The sequence below is a fragment of the Schistocerca americana genome, chromosome 6 (genome assembly GCF_021461395.2).
Source record: "Schistocerca americana isolate TAMUIC-IGC-003095 chromosome 6, iqSchAmer2.1, whole genome shotgun sequence".
Classification (NCBI taxonomy): Eukaryota; Metazoa; Arthropoda; class Insecta; order Orthoptera; family Acrididae; genus Schistocerca; species Schistocerca americana.
Window position 1 is genome coordinate 382159990 of NC_060124.1, and position 24752 is coordinate 382184741.

Genomic DNA, 24752 nt, shown 5'->3' on the forward strand with positions numbered 1-24752 from the left:
TCATTCAGTTAAGCTGTGTCAGCCTCTTGAGGTCTATTACAAAGTCTGAGGAGCGGAACGAGACTAATTACAGACTGTGAGACAAACACTCCGTGCTCTCTAGTCGACTCTCACGATTAATTCCATTTACTGTCGTATTCAATTTTTCTTTATCTCTTTCTCCAGCAGTCCAACCATTCCAGCTCTCGTATGTTTCGGCGCCGATTTCTTTTCAGAAATTCATATAGTCGTGTGACTGGCTACTACAAAGAAGTACTAGTTTCTCTGGAGTATAAATGATCGAATGATATGGTGCAGTGTTAAGATAAAATTACTCGTGTTGATGACAACGGCGGATCAAATACCGGTCTGACCATTCAGATTTTTGCTTCCCGGGATTTCCTTCAAAGAAAAAAAAAAATTGTTCGAATGCCTCTGAGCACTATGGGACTTAACAGCTGTGGTCATCAGTCCCCTAGAACTTAGAACTACTTAAACCTAACTAACCTAAGGACATCACACACCTCCAAGCCGGAGGCAGGATTCGAACCTGCGACCGAAGCGGTCACGCGGCTCCAGACTGTAGCGCCTAGAACCGCACGGCCACTCCGGACGTCGGATTTCCCTCAATGCTCAACGCAAGTGTCTGGATCGTTTTTTTGACAAGGGCTCGGTTGATTTAATCTCCCATTTCCATCTTGTGCTCCGTCTCTATCAAGGGAAGTACTTGACTTCGAACGCTCAAAACCGCACGAAAATGTGCTAAGAAAATAAATTGCTCATCCAAAAAAACTGTGGTGTAAACCATTGGCATTCCTCTCTTATGCATTCCATTCTCTTCCTCCACAGTTTTTATGATCTACAGTTCCGTGGTGTACAACACTTGTGTCTTCGCCAGTTTTGGATAGCGCCATTTTGTCTTACACGCTATACTTTAACCACGGCGGTACGCGAACTGTTAAAAAAAAATCAGCCGTTTCGTAAATGCTTCCACCCTTGGCGCGGAAGTCAATTATCACGCACTTCTTGACGTCACATAAATCGCTCCGTTTCTGCGGTACCAGAACAACTGCACTGTTTTGTTTCCTTCCCTCCCTCCATTGCTAGTGCTGCCACCTGCCAGCTGTGAGTGGTTACTGCACGCTGACATTAAACATTGGCGTTTGTCACATTGATGTGGCTGGACCGTATATTTTCCTTCACTAGAGGAAGGCATTCGATACACTTCCACACTGTTGTTTACAGAACAAACTACAAAGTTAACACGCAAGGTAATAGGTGGATGTCGCGTGAGCTTTATTTCGTTATCGTATATATTTTCTCAGTTAAAATAAAGATTCAGGAGCCAGAAAGAAGGAAGAAAGGAAGGCAGGAAATAACTCCTAGATGAGAAAGAAACAGAAATAATGGCACATTGCTCGTTTATCCAAAATATGGACTCGAGGACGGTAAGTCTGACAAGTATAAATAGCGACTTAACGGTTGCTGCAGACTAGAGAGATCGTAAACATTAAACTCGGTGCGAAGATTACTACCGCACTGTCTCCTAGTCGCTGCAACAGCAAATTCTACCGTCTCGCAAGAAAGAAAATGTGTGCTACTCTGGAGTCATTATTGCACGGGAGATTCTGAGAATTAGAAGGAATGTTGCGCAGTGGGAAAATGTGACTGGAAGGAGGCGAGGGGAAACATCCCATTACCAGGGCGCCAAAGATTTCCTTCAGCTGACGTAGCGGATGTGGTATTTGCCGCCTGGTGATATAATGACGGTTTCCCAGCAGTCGAGAGATGTTCATTAATCACTCGGGAAACTTTCCAGATGGCTGTTTGTTCAAGGTTCGCTCCGCATAAAATTTATACCTAGTAATGTCGAAAGACGAAAGTAATGAGAAGTTGCAAAAATGAGAACAGAAACTTAACATCAGGATTAATGGTTACGAAGAAGACGAAATTAAGGAATTCTGCTATCTAGGCAGTAGAATAACTGATGATGGATGTGGTATGGAGGACATCAAAAGCAAACTAGCAATGGCAAAAAGGGCATTCCCGGCCAAGAGAAGGCTACTAGTATAAAACATAGGCATTAATTTGAGGAAGAAATTTCTGAGAATGTACGTCTGGAGTACAGCATTGTATACTAGTGAAACATGGACTGTGGGAAAAGCGGAATAGAAGAGAATCGAAGCACTTTAGATGTGGTGCTAGAAAGGAATGTTAAAAATTAGGTGAGCTGACACGGTAAGGAATGAAAACGTTCTGCACCCAATCGTAGCGGAAAGGAATATGAGGAAAACACTGATAAGGTGAAGGGATAGGATGATGATAATTTGTGGTAAGATCTTATGGGACCAAGCTGCTCAGGTCATCAATCCCTAAGCTTACGCACTACTTAATCTAACTTATGCTATGGACAACACACACACACACCCACGCCCGAGGGAGGATTCGAACCTCCGACGTGAGAAAGCCGCAGGATGATAGAACATCTGTTAAGACATGGGGGAATGACTTCCATGTTGCTAGAAGGAGCTGTAGAGGGGAAAAACTGTAGAGGAAGACAGAGATTGGAATACATCCAGCAAATAATTGAAGACGTAGGTTGCAAGTGCTACTATGAGATGAAGAGGTTAGCACAGGAGAGGAATTAGAGGCGGGCCGCATCAAACCAGTCAGAAGACTGATGACCCCAAAAAAAAAGAAGGTCGGGATCGAAACGCAAAGAGAAAAAGAATGTCCAACTGCAGCCACAAACAGGTTAGCGTTATAAGTGTAGACTCAACAGAGGAAGTCATCACAGAACTGGTCCATGAAACCGAGATTTCCAGGAAACAATTCGAGAAGGTATTCTGTGGTCTTTATCGAAATGGAACAATCTTCTTGTCATTGGGATCAAGGAGACGATAACGTGAATCCGAAGGATCGTATGAGTAGCGAAGAATAGGGACCGAAACCTGCTAAGCCTTTACCAGAGAATAAATGATCCCATCAGAGCACACAGAGGGCGAATACCTGTAAGTCACTCTTTAAAAGCCGCTCTGTTGTGGCCGCGCGGTCTCAGGCGCCTTGCCACGGTTCGCGTGGCTTCCCCTGTCGAAGGTTGGAGTTCACCCTCGGGCATGGGTGTGTGTGTTGTCCTTAGCGTAAGTTAGCTTAAGTAGTGTGTAAGCTCGTGGACCGATGACCTCAGCAGTTTGGTCCCATAGGAACTTAACACCACCACCGCCTCTTTAAAAGACTCTGACAGAAAGGTGGGGTAGTAGCTGCCTCAATCCTGATCCCATCTTCCTCATCAAAAATTCGGGCGTGCGAACATATCCACAGTCTTTTAATCTCTCTATGCTTGAGAAACAAATCTAGGATAGGAACCCGTGTCCGCAAACACCATCCGACGCTGCCGCAGAGCGTCGAAGTTATAGGTGACAGCTCCTGCCACTAGGCAACCCTTCAGCAGCAAACTTGACTTTGTACGCTGTCGTACCGTAGACGGAACGTCTCGCGATTTATTTTGTTATTCAGTGATCCCGACTGATTACGATGATCGCCAGTGGAAAATAGGAAGCCAGCTGTTGCACAAACAGGCCTTGTCTTCTATGAATGCGATGCTCTGCTGCCTTGGTGGATAACTGTTTCTTACACGGATTTTAAGCTGCATTTTTTTCTCTTATGGACCGAAAAACATTGGGCATTTTAGGGTGTTACAGGGGAAAAGTAAACTGCAGATGGAAACGCGTGTCCGAAACCGTCATTCACCAATTCAACAGAGCATTGCATTCATGGGAGACAAGGCCTTCCCTCATAACATCCATCTCCACCTTCTTCGCTGTCGATCGTGGCAATCAGTCGCGATCACTGAATAGGAAGCAACATCGTAAGACGTTCCACCTACGGTCCATTAGCGTGCAAAGCCACATTTTCTGCCGCATGGTTGACCTAGTGGCAGGTGCTAGCGCCTACAACTTCGACGATAAGCAGCTTCGTTGGATGACATTTCCGATACATGTTCCTATCCTCGATTTGTTCCTCAAGACACATTCTACAACCCCTCGAAGTTTGCCGCAACATTTCTGGGATACACTGTGTATGTGCTTTTTCCACTGTCTCCTTTTTTCGTCCATTGATTTACAACACATTCTCCACTCTCACTTACCCTATCTCCTTTTATCTGTCTTTCCCTTAGCCACTTTCTCCAACATACCGCGGCAGCTCCAAATTTTTTGGTGGTTCCAACTTACTGCTGCGCGGGGTAGTCGCTTGGTCTAGCGGCGCCTTGCCACGGTCCATATGGCTGCCCCCGCCGGATTAGATTTAGTAGTATGTAAGCCTAGGTACCAATGACCTCAGCAGTTTGGTCCCATAGGATCTTACCACAAATTTCCAAACTTTTTTTTCTAACTCATTTTTCCCCATATTTAAAACTTCGGTCAAAAATGCGCCCTTCCCTATACCCACATAGTTCACCTGTCTTGGAGAATCTAGACCTCCAGTCCTATGTGTGGTCTCCACTAATCCGTATTATTCATTTCCACAATATCGCATCTCTTTTGCTCCCACTTCTTCTATCTCCATCCATCTTTCGTTTTCGTTTACTGCCACTGGCTCTCACTGACCATCAATATCTCTATTTGGCTTTCGCTATCATTTTGTTCATCCGTTTCTCTTTCATTGCCACTTCCTCTCTCGAACCATCGTTGTCTCCTCTCTCTTTCTTTTCCACTGGCACTGTCTCCTCCCTCTTCCATCGTCACTGTCTCTCTGCTACACTTTTTCAGCACAAAGAAGCGCGAATATGTTAGCATACCGAAACTTTTGGTCAGGAGGGCAGAATGAGGATTGAACCACCTGGTTCCCCATTCTTCCGTCAGACGAAATTTTTTGAAACATAGTTTTCGGAAATATTGTTAGTCACAAAATATATTAAAAATATAGCAAAAGCGGTATAGACCACATAAGATATTTAGTTTTCAAACATATTAACCAGCTTCGATCTCTTTCTGAATATCCCAACTTTCTGTTCCCATCGCACTTTCTAAAATGTTATCTCAAAAGCCCGTCTTTTCCTGCGATGTTTGACTTCCTGCTCAGTCCTACTACAAGAGCAGTTCATCTAGATCTCTGGTCGACAGGAGGCATTCATCCTGTGGACATGGCCTGATAAAAACAAACCCTGGTGTCCTGTGCATTCGTGAGATGAACTCTGCATTATCTGGCAGCAGACACATGGCGCCTACTATGTTGCACTGGCCCTTTTTCTCTCTGCCCCCCCCCCCCCACCCTCACCCTCCCTTGCCAGAAGGCAACCACTGCCCCAGCCGTTTACAAAGTCGCCTCACGTTTCCCTTCACTAGGCGAGTGGGCAGTTCTACGAGTAGCACGGGAGTAGACGCCCTTTGGCCTTCACGACCTACACAAACGTTCCTCGCTCGCTCCTATCTTCGTTCACTTGCTTCCCCGGTGACCTACCATTTAGTTACGCATACAATTTAGTATATGAAATCAAAATCCGGGTGGTTATGTTTCGGCAATCACTAGTATAAATTCATAATTTATTACGCAATGGGGATTAATTTGTTCTGTTTTAACTTGACGAAATCTTACAGGTTTTGCAGATGTTACGAGACAGTTTGATCAAAACGGTCTCGCGATAACCGCTGTCTATAGTTCCTTTTCATTCTTTCCTTTCTGCTACTTTGAGCTTCCTCCAGTTTATTTTACACTGGCTCCACACCTCCGCCGGCGCACAATTATCCCACTCTGCCATCACGTACTAATGCGATCAGATTCTGTATGTCCAACTGTTACGTTTAGAAAGCAAATCCATTCAGTGATACAATGAATTACGGATTGTATCAACATATTACGATAAAAGTATGTGAGTAATAACTGTCACGTTACCTTCTTATTTTGTCCACTGAAAGTTACAAGTATCTGATCTGTTTTATTTGCCTCCTCCTCACCCATTCCACAGTTCAAATGGCGTTTGTCTTCTAGTTCTTGTTTGTTACTTAACAGAAATAGGAAGAGGGCAGCAGTAGGCAGTGGTAAGTTCCTATGCCACCCAACTTCTGAGATCATCTTTACCTAAGCTTACACACTACTTAATCTAACTTAAACTTACTCCAAAGACAACACAAATACCCATGCCCGAGGGAGGACTCGAACCTCCGGCGGAGGGACCCGGGCGAACCGTGGCAAGGCGCCTCAAAATCAGACAGCGAGGCGGCAGCAGTAGAAGTCAACATTTTTATCGCACAGTTCAAATATTGAATGCGTACGATTACCTGATACACACACTGACTGAATTCTCCTTTACACCGATCCCGATATTTTAAACCGGTATTCACTGGGGACCGAGCAGCTATGGAAAGGGATACACTACTTCCAAGACTTCAGTGATGAGATTAGGTTTTATCACCGTGCGAGTGATGCCCATAGACGTGTGTGGCATAGACCTGGTGAGACGTATTTCGGATTTCGCGGTGGTGTTTAAATGACAGAGCTTGGACGTAAAACTTACATAAAGAGACCTGTGACGTAATGGCCGTTTTGGAACATAGTAGACGCCGAACAGAACGTACAAAAGAAGCTGTACCGCTCCATGCCCATTAAAGGCAGAGGGTGCAGCGGGCGCCTACCTGTTGCCGGTGAGTATGTCCATGAGGGAGCTCTTGCCCGCACCGGAGGAGCCCATAATGGCGGTCAGCTGACCGCTGCTGAACCGCCCCGTCACCCCTTGCAGGATCGTCGTCTTGCCTGAGAACAAAATAAATTCAGAATTTCAGTGCCGATTTTCCTTTAGAGCGTAATTACGCGCTGCGCAAGTGTGCTCTCAGAAACAAATGCTATAAAAAAATTCTAACGCCCTTAAGGACTATGTTCAGTGGCATCAGGGTATAACATGTACATACTGAGGGATGTAGTGCTTGTGATTCGTTTACCGCTGTCATCGCTGACCAGGTGGGGCAGTGGAGGGCTGAGCAAAAAGAGAACAATATGAGCAACGTTTATTCTGCAGCACAAGCATGCCCTGTCAACGAGTATGTATCTCTGGCGAACAACTTCAACCATTTGATTGGAGTCCCACTATGGGCCAGCTGGATACTGGATGGAAGAATGGATGTGTTGCTGTAAATGTTTGGCAGAAGGTATCTGAAGAGTGTGTCTGCTTTTAGCAGTTGTCTGTGGAACATTTCCAGACCACTATACCAGGTTCTGGATGTCTACGCAGTATAGGGTAAGGTGGTACAATTGAGATCATTTTGGACAAATGTTATTGTAACTGGAAATACATTGAGAAAAGAAATAATTTTAACTATGGCACATGTTCTTGAATGTTTAACACAAATATTAGACAATTACAAATGTTGGTATAAACACAAAAAGAGGTTACAGAATTGAGAAAAATCGATCGAAAATATACCACACTAGGTACAATTGTGATCATTTTCTGGTACAATTTTGATCACTGGCGTCTTCCACATAAAAAGCACTTTTTCCCTCGGGCACCAACGCATAGTTCGTGGTACCAAACATTGCATTTTTGGCAGTGAATCCAGTCACCCTTAGCTACTGATTCTGCACTATAGTAATTAAATAAACAAAATCCACGATTATTCTCGTTGTTTGCTAGCTATTTGATGCTTGGTACACTTTTTTCGTCATTACTCACAGACGTACATTTCTGTACATTGTTCTTGTTGCATTTGTTTATTGCTTTCCTTGTGCCCTGTTGAAAAAGTTTTCTCTTGCTGCGGAGGTTTTCCAGGTTTCCATCTGAAGTGAGTCTAGCTGATGTCTGTGTTTTCCTCTTCATCTACATCTACATGACTACTCGTCTACTTCCGAGACGATAATTTTTTCTCTGGACTTGGCAAAATGTCCTTGACAGCATCGTGCTGAGAAATGGTACTGGACACTGGCGTTACGGATTTTCCGTGTTCTTCAGTTACATCTTTTGAAGATAAGGGTTCTTCTCCCATAATGCTGTTAGTAGCTTGACTGGTGGAGATTGAAGGAGCAGGAGCCTCGAATAACGCTGAAGGTGCAAATTTATCCTCGGGAACAATGTCTTTGCAAAAGGGCTGTACACTGGAACACTTTGACTGCGCATCCAACGGACGCAGCTTTGCTCTAGGCAGCCGGCCGGTGTGGCCGTGCGGTTCTAGGCGCTTCAGTCTGGAACCGTGTGACCGCTACGGTCGCAGGTTCGAATCCTGCCTCGGGCATGGATGTGTGTGATGTCCTTAGGTTAGTTAGGTTTAAGTAGTTCTAAGTTCTAAGGGACTGATGACCACAGATGTTAAGTCCCATAGTGCTCAGAGCCATTTGAACCATTTTGCTCCAGGCATCACAGAAAATAGTACCGAATCGATGTTTTGTAATGCTTTCATTATGACTGCGATGAATCAGGTTAGTTGCATTTCTGTGATACTGAGCCTTTAGGGACTTGACGAAAGTTCTATCTAATGGTTGCAGTACATGTGTACTGTGCGGAGGCAATCCCAAAATTTCTATCCCATTTTCCCGACAATATTCTACAGCATCTAAGCTGGTATGGCTGCCAAGGTTGCCAATAATAAAAAGTGTAATAGGGCTACCCATTGTTTTGTATTTCTTGAAGTGTTTAAGCCAGACCATGAACAATTCTTCATTAATGTGTCCCGATACACTCATCTCCGTAATGGAACCAGGACGTAAGCCATCTTTAAATTCAGGGCGTTTCCTCATTTTAAAAATTACCATTGGTGGTAAATACGTACCACTTGCATTCATACATGCAGCAACAGTCACATTTTGTCCTCTATCCACATTTGTTAGTGAAACAACTTCTCGCTTTCCTTTACGACTTACTATTTTTGTGGGTCTGTTGTTAAGAGGAAATCCGGATTCATCCATATTATAAATACACTCTGGTTTATCAAACAAATCATATTCCTGTTAGATTTCTTCTAAATTCTGAAAGTATTTATTCACTTCTGCTTTATTTAAGCCTTCAGCTTTGGCTCGCGAAAGACCCTCGAGTTTTCTCAGGCTAAGGTGAGTGTGTCTCTTAACAAATGCTCTAAACTAATCGATTCCAGCAACCTTGCTTTCTAAGTTCCACGGATGTTTCAAATTATTTTTTCTCAGCTAACCGAAATGCAGCTTTTCTTAACTGGAATGGCGACAGACCGAATTCTCGCTGTTCTAGAAATAAAGGTCTCTGGACCAAAGCGTCTTCCGTTTCAGAACTGAGTACCGTTGGATGACCAATTTTGTTTTTTATAGCACTGGTTGGAGTTAATCCAGCTTGCATTTTCCTTTTAATTTGCGGTTTATCATGTAAAGTGCTAAAAGGAAAGTCATAATTCTGAAGCAGCCCGAAGGCTCAAACGTCCACTCATTACACTCTCTATTGCCTCATCTAATGCAGGTGGACTCCATTTATTGTAGATTTTCTTTTCTGCTCGTTTTCGGGGCATCTATAAAATAAGAGATGACTTTAAAAAATCGCGTAGGAAAACGTTTAAATATACAGAATTTATGTGCAATAATTGTGTGTAGTATGTCTATGGTAACCAATCGTGACGGACTAAAATAAAAAACTGCATTGATCGAAATTGTACTAGGGTATCGAAATTGTATGATTTTTCTGATCGAAAATATGCTATTGGCGTGAGTGAAATCACGACTAAATAGTAGTGAATTGTGCTAAGAGATGGCAGCACATGTCACACAGACTTTCTCTGTAGGTGCCCCAGAACACGCCCGAACGGAAAACAAGCTTCTAACCTCACTAATATAGAATTTGCAAGCGCTTGGAAACTAGGAAATTTATAAGAGCGCGTTAGACTAAGTAGCTTCACTTTCCTCTTAACACGAAAAAAATTTATACCGCATCACAAAGTGTTGTATTCTTGGAAAAGACAGTAGGAGCTGCAGAAAGCGGCTACACTACAACGCCACACACAGCCAAGTGCTACCAACACTACGAGACTGACAAATGGCGCGAAACCTTATGTTGATCGGAATTGTACCTATATCGAAATTGTACCACCTTACCCTAGATGCATGTCAGCATCAACGCATTGTGAGAACAGCAGTGGTTGGCTGGACAGCATAGAGGGACGAAATCTGGGCGCATTCCGCACCTACAGTGAAACCAAGGACCATTTGGAGCCGTCTGATTGCAGAAGGACTAATATCACGTGTGCGTCTGGCCAGGCTACGGCCGACACCACGATAGCGCCGAGTGTGGTTACTCTGGTGTCGTGAAAGACTCGACGAGAGTGAAACGCTCTGTTGTCTTCAGTGACGAGAACAGGTTCTGTCAGTCTGCGAGTGATTGACGTTCACGTGCATAGTGTAGACATAGTGAGAGGCTATTCCGAAGTGTATTCGCCCATGACACATATGTCCCACCCCATGCTTGAGAGGACAACGCGTAGTCTCACATGTCATGGACTCTTATCCCAGTTGTACTGCCATTTCTTCGCCAGAGAAGTGATGTGCTTTTTTAGCAGAAGAGTACAGTCCACATACGACTGCTGCTATGCAACGTTCTCTTCATGCTGTGCCGGTCGAAGTGGCCGCGTGGTTGTGGCGCTGCAGTCTGGAACCGCGAGACCGCTACGGTCGCAGGTTCGAAACCTGCCTCGGGCATGGATGTGTGTGATGTCCTTAGGTTAGTTAGGTTTAACTAGTTCTAAGTTCTAGGGGACTAATGACCTCAGCAGTTGAGTCCCATAGTGCTCAGAGCCATTTTCTTCGTGCTGTACAGAAACTCCCCTATACAGCGAGATCACCAGAGTGCCTATTCTGTATCTTTCCGCCATTGTGCCGATCGTTTCGGTACTCAATAGCACCGAACGGTCTAGTACTCGAATTAGAGTCCCTGCGTTATTCAGTATGTATTTCGGCAGCGATAGCGTTCGGCTCTACAGAACCGAAGCGTTGTTGTCGGTTCGTGTCGCGCAAGCCAATCAAAAGCAAGCGGCTGCAGATTCACGCTTGCGCACAGCGCCACGAACACAAAGCGGCTAGCAGACGACACAGGCACGATATTCTTCCAAGTACCCAAATAGCGTTTACGTTGCCATAACGCATGACGCCGCATTCCATCGAGCTGACGTGCCCGCCTTCATCGCCCTTGCTTCCTCCTTAACAGTATCAGGCGCAGTATATCTATTTCCATGATTCTCAGCTGAAATGCATATAAATTTTTACAGTTTCTCTGACCGCATGTTTCCATGCATGCATAATAACGATAGCGTAATTGACTGTATTCTGCAGAGTGTCGTAAATGCCGCTTTATGTCATCTTATTCCCATTCACATGGACATCGTATTTTGGATTTTACGTTTCGGAAAATGAGTTAGCAATGGTGTCAAGTACCACACTGTACTAATACATCTATAAAAACACCCGAAAAAATTTTTTTCTGAGAGTTTCAAAGAATAAAAAGATAAACAGAATGTGGTTATAACACGCTCCTAGAGATCCAAATGATTAAGTAACCCACTTCTCTATATGATGCGTCAACGGTTTGGGTCTTAAAAACAAAACTGAAAAAAAACGCATTTTCGAGAGCTCCTGCAAAAAAATGGCTCTGAGCACTATGGGACTTCACAGCTATGGTCATCAGTCCCCTAGAACTTAGGACTACTTAAACCTAACTAACCTAAGGACAGCACACAACACCCAGTCATCACGAGGCAGAGAAAATCCCTGACCCCGCCGGGAATCGAACCCGGGAACCCGGGCGCAGGAAGCGAGCTCCTGCAGTTCGTCGAAGTTTATAACATGCATCTCATGAATGAAAATGTTTCGTATATAGCGCTACAGTCTAAAAATATTACGGCAGAGATCTTTCATCTCTGTCTACTGTGGTTGAGGATTCGATCGCAGATAAATACTCGTGACAAGCAAGATTATGAAGATGACTGCTGCTAGTTACATTCCCAGTAACTTAAGTTGTCCTCTGGTGCTTCTTTAGTAACACAATCACTAAATCTAAAGCTAAAACCGCTAAATATGTTTAAAATAACGAATTATAGGTGTACATAAACCACAGCTCACCGATCGACAGGGCCTGACCGAAATCCAAAACCTCACGGTACAATTGTCGTAAAATCGGTGGGAGAACCGTTCGGTAACAAGTCTCAGAAGCTTACTGAATAGGATATTTAGATAAGGAACCGAAAATGGCGCCACCACCGAGACTAACCTACTACGCCGATCGGTCTGAACGGTACAGAATAGGACCACAGATGTCTCGCCAATTGAACATGTGTGGGGCTTAATGACGTGTTAACCTTTTCGTTCTCCAGAGCCTGCAAGAACCATTGGCGAATTGCAACAGAAGACGCAAGATACTTGGTTCAGTCTATCGCAGGATGCCAACCGGCACCTTTAAGATCGCCTGGCTGCGAGAACATACACGCCTGCGTTGCCGCCAGAGGGGGCTACACTGTGTACTGATGCGAGTGTTTGGGATGCCTTTACTGTAATATTTGTATTTCATTTTAATTGAATTTCTTTTCATGTACTCCTATAATAATGAACTACGCGTCCATCACTTGTCAGTAAAATGACCTTACCCTTGAGAGTGTAGAACTTCTTTTCCAGCAGTGTACATATCTACTGCGGACTACACTCTTGCTCATAAGCAATCATAGGCGAGGAAAGAGAGTGTGAAAACAGAAAAGGTAAGCAATAGTATAAACTCCTGTTAAATTTGCACCAACAAACCGAGTTTTTTCCACTTGAGCGGGGATGAAAAAGTCCCTAGTTCGAATATGCACATGATTCCAAGATAACAGCTGTGGTTTGGACTCATTATGCGTCTGCCACGTTTGCACATTCGCTGTGAACGGAACGTGGTCCTCTCTTAAAGTTCACGTCGAAATCTCAAAAAAAAAAAAAAAAAAAAATACACGCACGTACACATTTAGACCCTGTTCGCAGGGTAGTATCCTCGAAAATCTAGAAAACGATCAGACGATACCAGTTGTCTAACGATTCGAACTCTCATGTATGTAACAGCTTCATACGTATGACTACCTTACAAATGAATTAACATGTTGATTATTTGACGTTAAGTATGTAAACTAGGGAAAGTTTAGAAATGATTTGACATTATGTCTATAGTTTGTTTGAAATCGCTAAGGGTTCTCATTATCAAAAACAAGATGAATCCAGTCTGTGTAATTTTCGCTCCGTTTTAAGCAGAAGCTAGTTTTTCACTCATCTCTATGTTTATGACGTCATACCTCCTGAAACATGTGATGTTCAGTCATATAATATTGCAGGTACATTCATTGATATTGTGTGGAACCTGTCTACAAAATGTGTTGCGAACAGAGCTAGTAACAGAGAAGTAACAAGTTGAAGTTTTACTGGACGAAAGGCGAAAATGTAGTAAGCGATGAAATTTTTCCGTTCATGATTTTGTGGAGGGGAGTGAAAGAAAACAAAGTTGACCCGCCGGGGTAGCCGAGAGCGCTAATGCCCTGCTTCCTGGACTCGGGTAGGCACGCCGGCCCCAGATCGAATCCGCCCGGCGGATTAACGACGAGGGCCGGTATGCTGGCCAGCCTGGACGTGGTTTTTAGGCGGTTTTCCACATCCCGCTAAGTGAATACCGGGCTGGTCTCCAAGTTCCGCCTCAGTTACACGACTCACAGACATTTCAAAAACGTTCGCACTATTTCATGACTTACACTAGACGCAGACAGCTGGGGTACACTGCTTCCGTCCCGGGGGTTCGGGGTGGCGTCAAGAAGGGCATCCGGCGACCCTGTGCAATTAACACTGCCAAATCCGTAATAACGAAGCCGACCCCGCGTTGGAGCGGGACAAAGGCCTCGAGAAAGAAAGTGAAAGAGAACTCGGCTCGAAGTTGCACATGAAGTTTTGTGGAAATCGCCAAGTGCCCTCATTCTTAAATACTGGATGTATATAGCCTGCATAATTCGCACGCCATGACTCAAGACATACATACAGTCTCTAATTGTAATGCTTGCCTTACCTTGTTTAACCTTTAACTTAAGATTATAACTATTAATGATCAGACTGTGACAGAGTTTTAAATTTTTTATTTCGGTCAATGTAAGGAAAATAAAATTTTTGCTGTCTCTGAAAGCCATTTTGTAGGCAACTTAACCTGGAATTTACGCCATGGACAGTGAACCTGTATAGCTGTTTGTTAATATAGACTATGGTGTCAGCAACATTATATCCTAGGGCGTGCTGGAAATTAATTCCTCCGAAATTTTTATATGAAAACTCCAACTAAAGCTTTTTTAAATAAAACAGACATTATTAACGTTCTACATCTTTATACTTCATGCCCACATATTCGCAGCCGTCTGGCGCTAAAGGGTTAGAGGGTTCCCAATAGCAGGGAGTAACATGGTGGAGTGTAACGTAACTATGTCGGTACGTGAGTAACAGCTAACCGTCTACACATGGAGCACCTCCTCCTTCAGCAAGATAATGCCAGACCAACACACAAGCGCTGCGACATCTGCAACAGTCCGCCGCCGTGGGTTCGCAGTCACCGATCATCCTCCATAAAGTCCCGACTTGGCTCCATCTGATTTTCATTTGTTTCCAGAATCTGAAGAACCCCTTCGAGAACTTCACCTCGATTGTGATGAAGCTGTGGCTCCTTCAACAAAGTCAAAAGTTCTACACTGACGGTACCAACAAACAGGTCACTCATCGGAAGGAGTGTGTTCTACGCCAAGGCTATGCTGAGAAATAAATATGTAGTTATGAAGAATAAACATGGCGAATGTTAATAACGTTTGTTTTGCTCAGAAAGCTTTAAGAGTTTTCACGTAAGAAATTCGGAGGTATTACTCTTCAGCATGCCCTTTGTTTGCATGTACTTATATGTGTAAAACATTTTTATAATATATTTTTACATATAATATCCGTTCTGATTCGTTAGCGGCCATCTGATCCCGACAATCGGTCACATTAAGTCACGACTAGCCTTACACTGGGAACGTATCCATAAGAGTAAACTACCGTGGGAACGAAGGAGCGCATTACAGCATTGACGTAACGGCGGCGCCTTGGTTTCTATTGTATGCAATCTGCAACATTACTTTCGTACTCGCTGCGTTTCTGATCTCTATTGGCAATCAGGGGGAGAGCCAGAGCAACAGATACTCAGAAGCCAACCGCAGAAGAAAGGTCGACTGTTTTGGGAGGCGGAACAAGAGATCACCTGAACACTGTTATAGAGAAGACGCGTCATGTGACCGTCTCCATGAAGAATGAGCGTTGCTACCGATGACGAGTACGTGTGGTACAGAGGCCACTGTCACTGCAGCAACCGCCGACGCAGTATAAAGATAAGTCCTACAAGAACGGCAAAATCATGGTGCAGCTGTTCCTCTGTTTTACCCCTCGTTTATAGGATTCCTGTGCGTTTTTATCATTGCAGCTTGTGCACCGAAATGCTTATGACCATATGCACCGTTGCAGAGCTTATGAATTATTTTCCATACTCATCACAAATAATAGTGCGAAATTCTTTTGCATACCCTGATAAAATAATAGTGTGTTGCTGCTCGAATTCGTCTTACAGCTTTGCCGTCGATCCACTGTCACTATATCGCTGCCCAACTTTGCAAGTACGACAGAACCGATGCCCTTTGATCTAGAGCATTTCTTTCTGAATAATGTGTGGTGTTACTCTTTCAGAGGAATGGTTGAGTAAATCATCTAGCGATCGTGTTTCATTCGATTATTTCAACTAGCCACATAGGCATTGGAAGTTCCATCGTCAATTACAAAATCTTACTTCTTCGTGTGCAGAACTTAAGGACGGTAGTGGATATGATCGTATGGCATTGTCGGCCAGGAGGCCTCAATTGGGGGAGTTTGGCCGCCGTATTGCAAGGCCTATTTAGGTGACGCCACATCGACGACTTGCGAGTCAATGATGATGAAAGTGATGACGAAGGTCACACAACACCCAGTCCCCTGCCGGGAATCGAACCCGGGCCCGCTGCGTGGTAGTCGGTAACGCTACCACTACGCTACGGAGGCGGACAGGACAATAGTAACTTTCACCAACGTGTCACTGTCAAGTAACATAGCTCGATGAAACTTGGACCATGCGTAGTAGGAACTGCTACAGTGTAGTACAGAAACTATCTGAAGGAAATACGCAATGAGGCGAACAGAAATGACACTTTCATGATGGTCCACTGCACTTTATAAATAGTGGAACATGATTCTTAACAGGATATGTGGTCATCATGGACGGCAGTGCGTGCTCTGCATAGCGTTCCCATGCTGGCCACAAGTTTGTTTAGAAGTTCTTGCAATTGGGCGATTCTTTCCACCATCAAGGCGGATGGTCGTTGGTGGATGTGAATATGCAGCAGTTCGCCTCTCCACCTCATCCCACACGTGATAGACGGAATTTAAGTCGGAGGAATTGGCTGGCCAGTCCATACGGCGCATATCCTCCCTGTTCGGTGTGGTCGCTAAATGTCACCCATAAAATAAAGTTAGGGCCGAAAGCATCCACTTAGGGGTGGAGTACAGTGTGACGGTAACTTGGAGCTGTGAGTGTACCGTGTTCAAAGTTTTGGAGATGAGTACGTCCATACAGCCTTATGCTTCCCCTTGCCATAACACCTGGACTACCGAAAGGACCATGTTGGACATTGTTCCTGGGTGTATTACGTATTCCCATCTGTCTCTACATGCGGGTACATCCAATATTGCGATCTCATTCTTCTGAATTTATGAAATCACTGCAACCAGGCAACCTTTGTGAGGGTAGACTATTTTTTAATTCACCATTGCTATTAATAATCACTAAAAACTGTTTACCACCTGTGCAGAAGAGCTTCTGTGAAGTTTGGAAGGTAGATACTGGCGGAAGTACAGCTGTGAGGACGGGGCGTGAGTCGTGCTTGGGTAGCTCAGACGGTAGAGCACTTGCCCTGCGAAAGGCTAAGGTCCCGAGTTCGAGTCTCGGTCCGGCACACAGTTTTAATGTGCCAGGAAGTTTCATATCAGCGCACACTCCGCTGCAGAGTGAAAATCTCATTCTCGAAGCATTGTGTTTGTCTACAGCTACCTCATTACAGCACCCAGCAAACAAATAACAAGACTTTCCAAACCGCTCAAGGCACATCAGCTAATGTGGCATGAGAACGACCGTAAAAGCAATGTAATACGTACATGACAACAAGGTATAAAGTTTACTAGTTTTCTTGTGAGTACGGAGACAGATTTCGTACAAAATCACCTTTAAAGACGTACCACACAAGTCGATCTCATCTGTCGTCGATTGTCCTGTTAACCATATTTAAGAACGCCCTTGAATTGTACAGAATTTTCTCTGTAGCTATCTTATACACAGCTGTTACATCCAACCTATTACGTCGAACGTATAATGTGTCCACGAGGAAGTTGAACAGAACACATTAATATATTCTGCTCTCAATCCATATCTGGAATGTGATGAAAATTTGATTCGTAATAGATTACGAAAAAGCTCTCCACCCGATTTTTTTCATTGGACTTCAGATATACAAACATAAAGTTCATTCGGCCTCAGAAATAAATATAAAAAGAAGGAGAAATATTTCTCAGTTTGGCAGTGAGAGAAAAACTTAGATGTTTTTCGCCATAAAAAATTTTTACACCGTGTTCATTGCCGAAGGTTTTTCCGTCGACCTATTTATGATCGGCGACGCTATCTATTTGTACGGCAGCCATAAAACTTCGCTGGACTCATCAAGTTTTCTAGCCAAAGGTTCTATAGATACAAGAACAGATGTTAAAGATAGAGAAAAGGGTGATGTTCCAAAGATTCGTATTTTAAATATGTCAGTTTTCCCGTCGCCAAAGCACGCTTTTCGGCACGTGCATTTGTTGGTGGAAAATTCTTTTATTGCCGTCTTTTAGATTCCATGAGCTTTCTCTTTCTTCATCCAGCTGGGCCACAAAACATACCAGCATTTCCCGGTTACTGTTTCATCCTTTGACAGGTAATCACTAAGAAGAATCCATAGTATCAAATCGGAGCACAAAATCAGCTGTAGTTAATAAAAAACAGGTCCTAATATTGTAGAGACATTAATTTCCGCATCTGAGTTGAGTCAGTATTCAACAAACGGGGTACCTAACTTGCCCAAAATTTCCCGATAATTCTTCATGTAAAACGTAACGTTCTTTTCGTTTTCTCTGTGACACGAGCTACTTCATGTTCTTGTAATCGCAGGTTGTCCAGTCCCATACTATGGACTGTCTCGTTGCTTTACAAACTTCCCCCAACTTCTAATGAGTTTCTGTCGAAAGAATGGGAAGTTCATGAGGCTCGGTTTTCCAGTTTATCTATTTGAATGTTACTGGAACTGAATAGTTGAATAGTTTATCTTCAGTTTATCTATTTGAATGTTACTGGAACTGAATAGTTGAATAGTTTATCTTCAGTTTATCTATTTGAATGTTACTGGAACTGAATAGTTGAATAGTTTATCTTAAGTTATTTCACATCACATGCAAAAAGAAGGCAGATTTTGAATGTTGCTGCCCGCATCTCGTGGTCGTGCGGTAGCGTTCTCGCTTCCCACGCCCGGGTTCCCGGGTTCGATTCCCGGCGGGGTCAGAGATTTTCTCTGCCTCGTGATGGCTGGGTGTTGTGTGCTGTCCTTAGGTTAGTTAGGTTTAAGTAGGTCTAAGTTTTAGGGGACTTATGACCACAGCAGTTGAGTCCCATAGTGCTCAGAGCCATTTGAACCATTTTTGAATGTTACTGGAACTGAATAGTTGAATAGTTTATCTTAACTTATTTCACATCATATGCAAAAAGAAGGCAGATTTCTTTTATATAATTGGATCATTACTGAACAGATGCTGAATAGGTCACTTAGTAAAACGGCATCAGTTGGTGAATGAATGGCTTCAATGCCACGCGTTTCGGGGTAACTCGTCATTAGATATCTGTGAAACGAGGTTACATTGTCATGTGATGTAAGTACGTGACGCATGACAAAAAATCCATAAGTAACAAGTAAAAGACACAAATACATCGAGTTGTACAGATGAACTGAAGTTATATGTTCCATACATAACTGTCTGGGGCAGACCGGCAGTTCTATAGTGATACCAGCAACAGGAAACAAAATTCTACAGGCAGGCGGCGATAGTGTGCCTCTAGTGGTGGTGCACAGCGTCAAGTGACAACACATTACTTGTGTGATACCATTTTTTAAAAACACACCGTCATGTAACGAAAAAGCACGAACGATAATATAAAATATTTCCATAATTAATTAATGGCTTATTAGCGCCAGTATAGCAGGTGAAAAGATCTTGAGACAACTTCACATACGATCTTGAGACAACTTAATACGTAAAACAAGGAAATTTTAAAATCTGTAGGTGGATTTACAATGTTATCGTTCCACAATGACAGTTATCCCACTGCCAGTCAGACCAGATGGTGTATCAGGAATGAAACAAAGCAGTAGGCTCTGCCAGAAATATAGACTCTTAGACAAAGTGTCTAATAGTGTATTTTAATACGACATTATGCCATCTTAGGCAATTTATAACACTTAAAACACTTGACGATGGAACTTTGAAGCCGAAATCATGATTGTGTAAGTGTAAATGTAACACTGTAAATAAACAACAGTCTAATGGCGGTACTGACTTTAAAGAAATATATTATGGCTGTGGCCCCGCATTATGAAAAAAAAAATTATTCCACCACTGTTTATGTACCAGTTCAGTTCTCCATAATGTTGCGTGCAGGCAAAGTCGATTTCATTCTTTTCCCTGGCAGCTGTCTCAAGCGCCAGGAAGTCAGATTGTCTCGTATACGTCACCGGCGACTGATTTTCCTGCTCTGAGTCAGACCGCTGATTGGTGTATCACACGCACAACAATACCACTAAATGCCTCATGTATATGTTTCCACGCTTTACTGAACAATAGCTGTTTGGAAGCTAACAAAAAATCATAGCTTCTCCTAGATTCGATGATTAATATAAGTAGGCGATAAAAAATTTTTCGTTGGAAGGCCGTAAGTCCAGACTTGGTACGCCAATCGGACAAAATCGGCATGAGCATTGAGGCACTCACTCCACCGACGGACAAGATTGGAGATACCCGTTTGGTAAAACACCATGTCCTGCTGCATGAGGAAGTCCGTAACTATCTGCTGCACATCTTCGTAAAAACGGGAATCGTCCACCCTTGAAGGCCTTTTTTTAAAGGGACCAAAGGTGTGATAATCGCATCAGAAGAAATCAGAACTTAGGGTGGGTGCACGAGTGCCTCCCACTTGACTTGGCGTTACCTCTGCGATACGACACTTGCGATACGGGAATGTGCGTTATCAAGAAACAGCATCACCTTTTGGCGCACTATTCCACATTCTTTGTTCTCCAACGGATGTGTACCGCTGTTTGTCCTTCGACAGTCAAGAAAAGAATGACAGCACGTCGATCCCGTCTGGATACATTTTGTGACAACGTCGCCAAAGGTCACGTTTCCAAATTACCGTACGTACGTCGGAAAGCACTAATTACACACTGATCCCTCACCTACATGTCGGTACTCATATAACCACATCGGAGAGGGGCAACGTTGCATACACGCTGGGGCAAAGCCCTCAAACGGAAACTTTTAGATCGTTCCTTATTGTTTACTCTGACTACCAACTATCATTCTCCTTACTTGCGTTGTGAATACGTCATAAAAATCATTTCTTGCAATGATGTATATTTTCCTGGCTCTATTCGTTCATTATAGTCGAGCCACATTCTTTGATGTTACATACTATTACTGTTGTTGTGGTCTTCAGTCCAGAGACTGGTCTGATGCTGCTCTCCATGCTACTCTATCCTGTGCAAGCTTCTTCATCTCCCAGTACCTACTGCAACCTACATCCTTCTGAATCTGGTAAGTGCATTCATCTTTTGGCCTCCCGCTACGATTTTTACCCCCCCCCCCCCCCCAAGCTGCCCTCCATTACTAAATTGGTGATCCATTGATGCCTCAGAACATGTCCTACCAACCGATCCCTTCTTCTAGTCTTCTCTACTCCCCAGTTTTATTCAATACCTCCTCATTAGTTATGTGATCTACCCATCTAATCTTCAGCATTCTTCGGTAGCACCACATGTCGAAAGCTTCTATTCTCTTCTTGTCTAAACTATTTGTCGTCCAAGTTTCACTTCCATACATGGCTACAAAATGGTTCAAATGGCTCTGAGCACTATGGGACTTAACTGCTGAGGTCATCAGTCCCCTAGAACTTATAACTACTTAAACCTAACTAACTTAAGAACATCACACACATCCATGCCCGAGGCAGGATTCGAACCTGCGACCGTAGCGGTCGCGTAGTTTCAGACTGTAGCGCTTAGAACGGCTCGGCCACACTTGCCGGCAGATGGCTACGCTCCATAAAAATACTTTCCGAAACGACTTCCTGACACTGAAATCTATACTCGATGTTAACAAATTTCTGTTCTTCAGAAACGTTTTCCTTGCCATTGCCAGTCTACATTTTATATCCTCTCTACTTCGACCATCTTTAGTTATTTTGCTCCCCAATAGCAAAACTGATTTGTTTTAATCTTTCAGGAAGTTTCTTTATACTATTATTATCATAAAGAAACTTCCTGGTAGATTAAAACTGTTTGCCGGACCGAGACTCGAACTCAGGACCTTTAGCTTTCACATGCAAGTGCAAGTACCGACTGAGCTACCCAAGCACGACGCACGAACCCTCCTCACAGCTTCAATTCCGCCAGTACCTCGTCTCCGCAGCAGAGTGAAAATTTCATTCTACATTATCATTAAGCTTTAAATGCCATGAAGGCTTATTTGCCGCAGAATGAATTATATGGAACAACTTTGCTCTGGCCTCAGACACAATTCCCTGACGCTATTTTATCAGCAGAGGACGTCGTGAGAGTTTCGTGGTGAGTTATGATGTAAGACATGTTATGGAAACAATTACGAGCCACTAAATTGATGAAATTTTCTTTAACAGATTTTATTGTTTCCTGTCATACCAGTCTCGCAAGTTTTGTTCATCATCAGGTGGCTTCATTTACAGGATGAATGTAAATCAGTGTTGAATTCTTTCCATTTCCATGATTTTCTACAACTAAAAACCTCAGACTGATAAATATTTGGAAAAGAAATGAAAAATCAGGGAAAATTCAAATTTTATATCCCATTCTATCGCTTGAGTCTTGACCCGCAGTTACGCAGTCAGCCATCGTTAATCGGATTTGGCATGTTACTGTTTAAGGGGTGGCTGGATGCCATTCTTGCCGCCACCCTGTACCGCCCGGGACGGAATTAGTGTACCCCAACTGTCTGCGTCGACTGTAATCCGTGGAATGGAGCGAATGTGTTCAGATGTCTGCGAGTCGTGTAACTGAGGAACATGGTGACCAGCCCGGTATTCACATAGCAGGATGTGGAAAACCGCCTAGAAACCACATCCAGGCTGGCCGGCACATCGGCCCTCGTCGTTAATCCGCCGGGCGGATTCGATCCGGGGCCGGCGCGCCTACCCGAGTCCAGGAGGCAGCGCGTTAGCGCTCTCGGCTACCCTGACGGGTTAAAATTTTATATCCTATTATAAACGTGTAGATCATGAATTTGTGGTGAATGTGTCCTACCTGCTTTGAAGGTCGTGTTTTTTTTTTTTTTTTTTTTTTTTTTTTTTTTTTTTTTTTTTTTTCGCGCTACTCAGAGTGCCACTTAGGTATGATATATGAACACAGTGCGAGTTGTTACTGTTTGGACTTGTAGGATGTCGCAGTAGTCGGAAGTGGGCAATACCAAGCAATGAAGCGCACTCTTTTTGAGTTATACCGATAAAAACTTCATTGCTTTTGTGAGATATGATGAGAGGCAGCTACCTTCCAGCACACATATGAAATCCGTTAGATGCCATAAACTCAGAGCTGGCGTAAGTCCTAACAGGTACTAGCCGCCGCTTTTGGCCCCAAGCTGAGCGGCACTGCAGAGGCGTCACAACTGTAAGATTTCTACACAATTAGTAGCAGTCGGTTGGGGCGCCATGCAGCGATGGGCACCAGAGCCTCCTAAGCGCAAAATCTGTATTCAGTGCGTACAGTTAGTAGCGAAGACTCACATGGGTGAAACTGCTCTAGGGAAAAGGATAAGGCGACCACCAAATGATAAGACGTTTGTACAAAAATACTGGCGAACCGGCCTTGCATAAGCTGCTCGTCGTACTCGTAAGCGGGAAGGAAAACTCCGTTCACTGGGCAATGGATGACGTGGGAATCCCATAAGCGCCGGGCTTGCACTGGACAATCTTAATCGGCGCTGCATGCGCAGTCAAGGACAGGATGTGTGCTGCGATGTGAGGCCGTAACGGGGAGACGGTTAGATGACTGACATTCATAACACACATCAGACATCGCAAACACCCAGCGGCTCACGCTGTTAACGGCTGCATTAGTAACGAGTAAAGTGTATTTCCATCCTCTCAAGACTGCACGGAAAAACAGACCCTACGAAACGCATTGAGCGTGATACACGACCCAACTTCTGTAAAACTGGTAGATTTACGAGCTTGTTATTTAGTTGCACGTTTCAAAGGAAATTTGCATCTCGTACCGGCATTGGCACGGTGAGAATCGTACGTGCTATTAGGCTTTACAATATTTCACAGACAAGCCTGTAGGAATTCAAGTTAGGGAGATAATTAGCAACCATTGCACTTAATTTAGTACAATATGTGTGATTACAATTACGAACTTTAACTTCGTAAGTTGGAACCACCATAGACAAAATGTTGCTGGGAAGCGAACCAAAAAGTACATTTTATTCGCACAGCACATAGAAGATGCAAGGTATGGGACCCTTACCAGAGACGATTGACAGAGGATATCGAAAACGTTCACAAAAAGGCAGTTCCGTTTGTATTACTGAAAAATAGGGGACAGAGTCACGGCTCTGACAGGTGAATTGGGGTGGCAATCATTAAATAACGGCGTTTTTTGTAGTGCCAAGTGTTCACAAACTTTCTTCTCCGAATGCCCAACTATTTTGTTGACGTCCACCTACGTATGGAGAAATGACCATCATAATAAAATAAGATAAAATCAGAGCTTTCCACGGAAAAATTTAGGTGTTCATTTTGCCAAGTGTAGTTCTACTGCTGAACGATTGAGAAATAGGGCCGAGAATTAGCCTGAAAGTGTTTGTGTGAACCTTCTGCCAAACACTTAGGTGTGAATTGTAGAGCAGTCATGTACATCGAGATGTACATCACTGCTACCACCAACTGCGCGTATAGTACCGTTCCATATTAATAGCCGATATTACGTTAGGTGTTTCGTTGCGGTCACGATACTGAAGAAACAGATACTTTCCCTAGTCTCCTGATGTTTCAAGTCACAGCGACGGAAATACACGTCTGGAGTACTTCTCTGTGTGGATGAGAATCGCGGACACTGAGGAGGCCGGAAAAGAGAGGATTCTAGAGTTTGAGAGTGTTATTGGCTCTGAGCACTATGCGACTTAACTTCTGAGGTCATCAGTCGCCTAGAACTTAGAACTAATTAAACCTAACTAACCTAAGGACATCACACACATCCATGCCCGTGGCAGGATTCGAGCCTGCGACCGTAGCGGTCGCCCGGCTCCAGACTGTGGCACCTAGAGCCGCGGCCGGCTGAGAGTGTTATTGCTGGACTAATATAATGAGGAGATCCTTTCTGTGCGCCTCTTCTTCTCTCCATCCAATAAAAGGC

General features: G+C 43.8%; 1 protein-coding gene across 1 annotated transcript in view; it reads right to left on the reverse strand.

Moving 5' to 3' along the window:
* Positions 1 to 24752, reverse strand: part of LOC124619470 (ATP-binding cassette subfamily G member 4-like) — a 390958-nt gene that overhangs the window by 139075 nt on the left and 227131 nt on the right. Inside the window, exon 3 of the mRNA XM_047145871.1 lies at positions 6612 to 6729. Coding sequence (XP_047001827.1) covers positions 6612 to 6729 — 118 coding nt within the window. The remainder of the gene's footprint in view (positions 1 to 6611; positions 6730 to 24752) is intronic.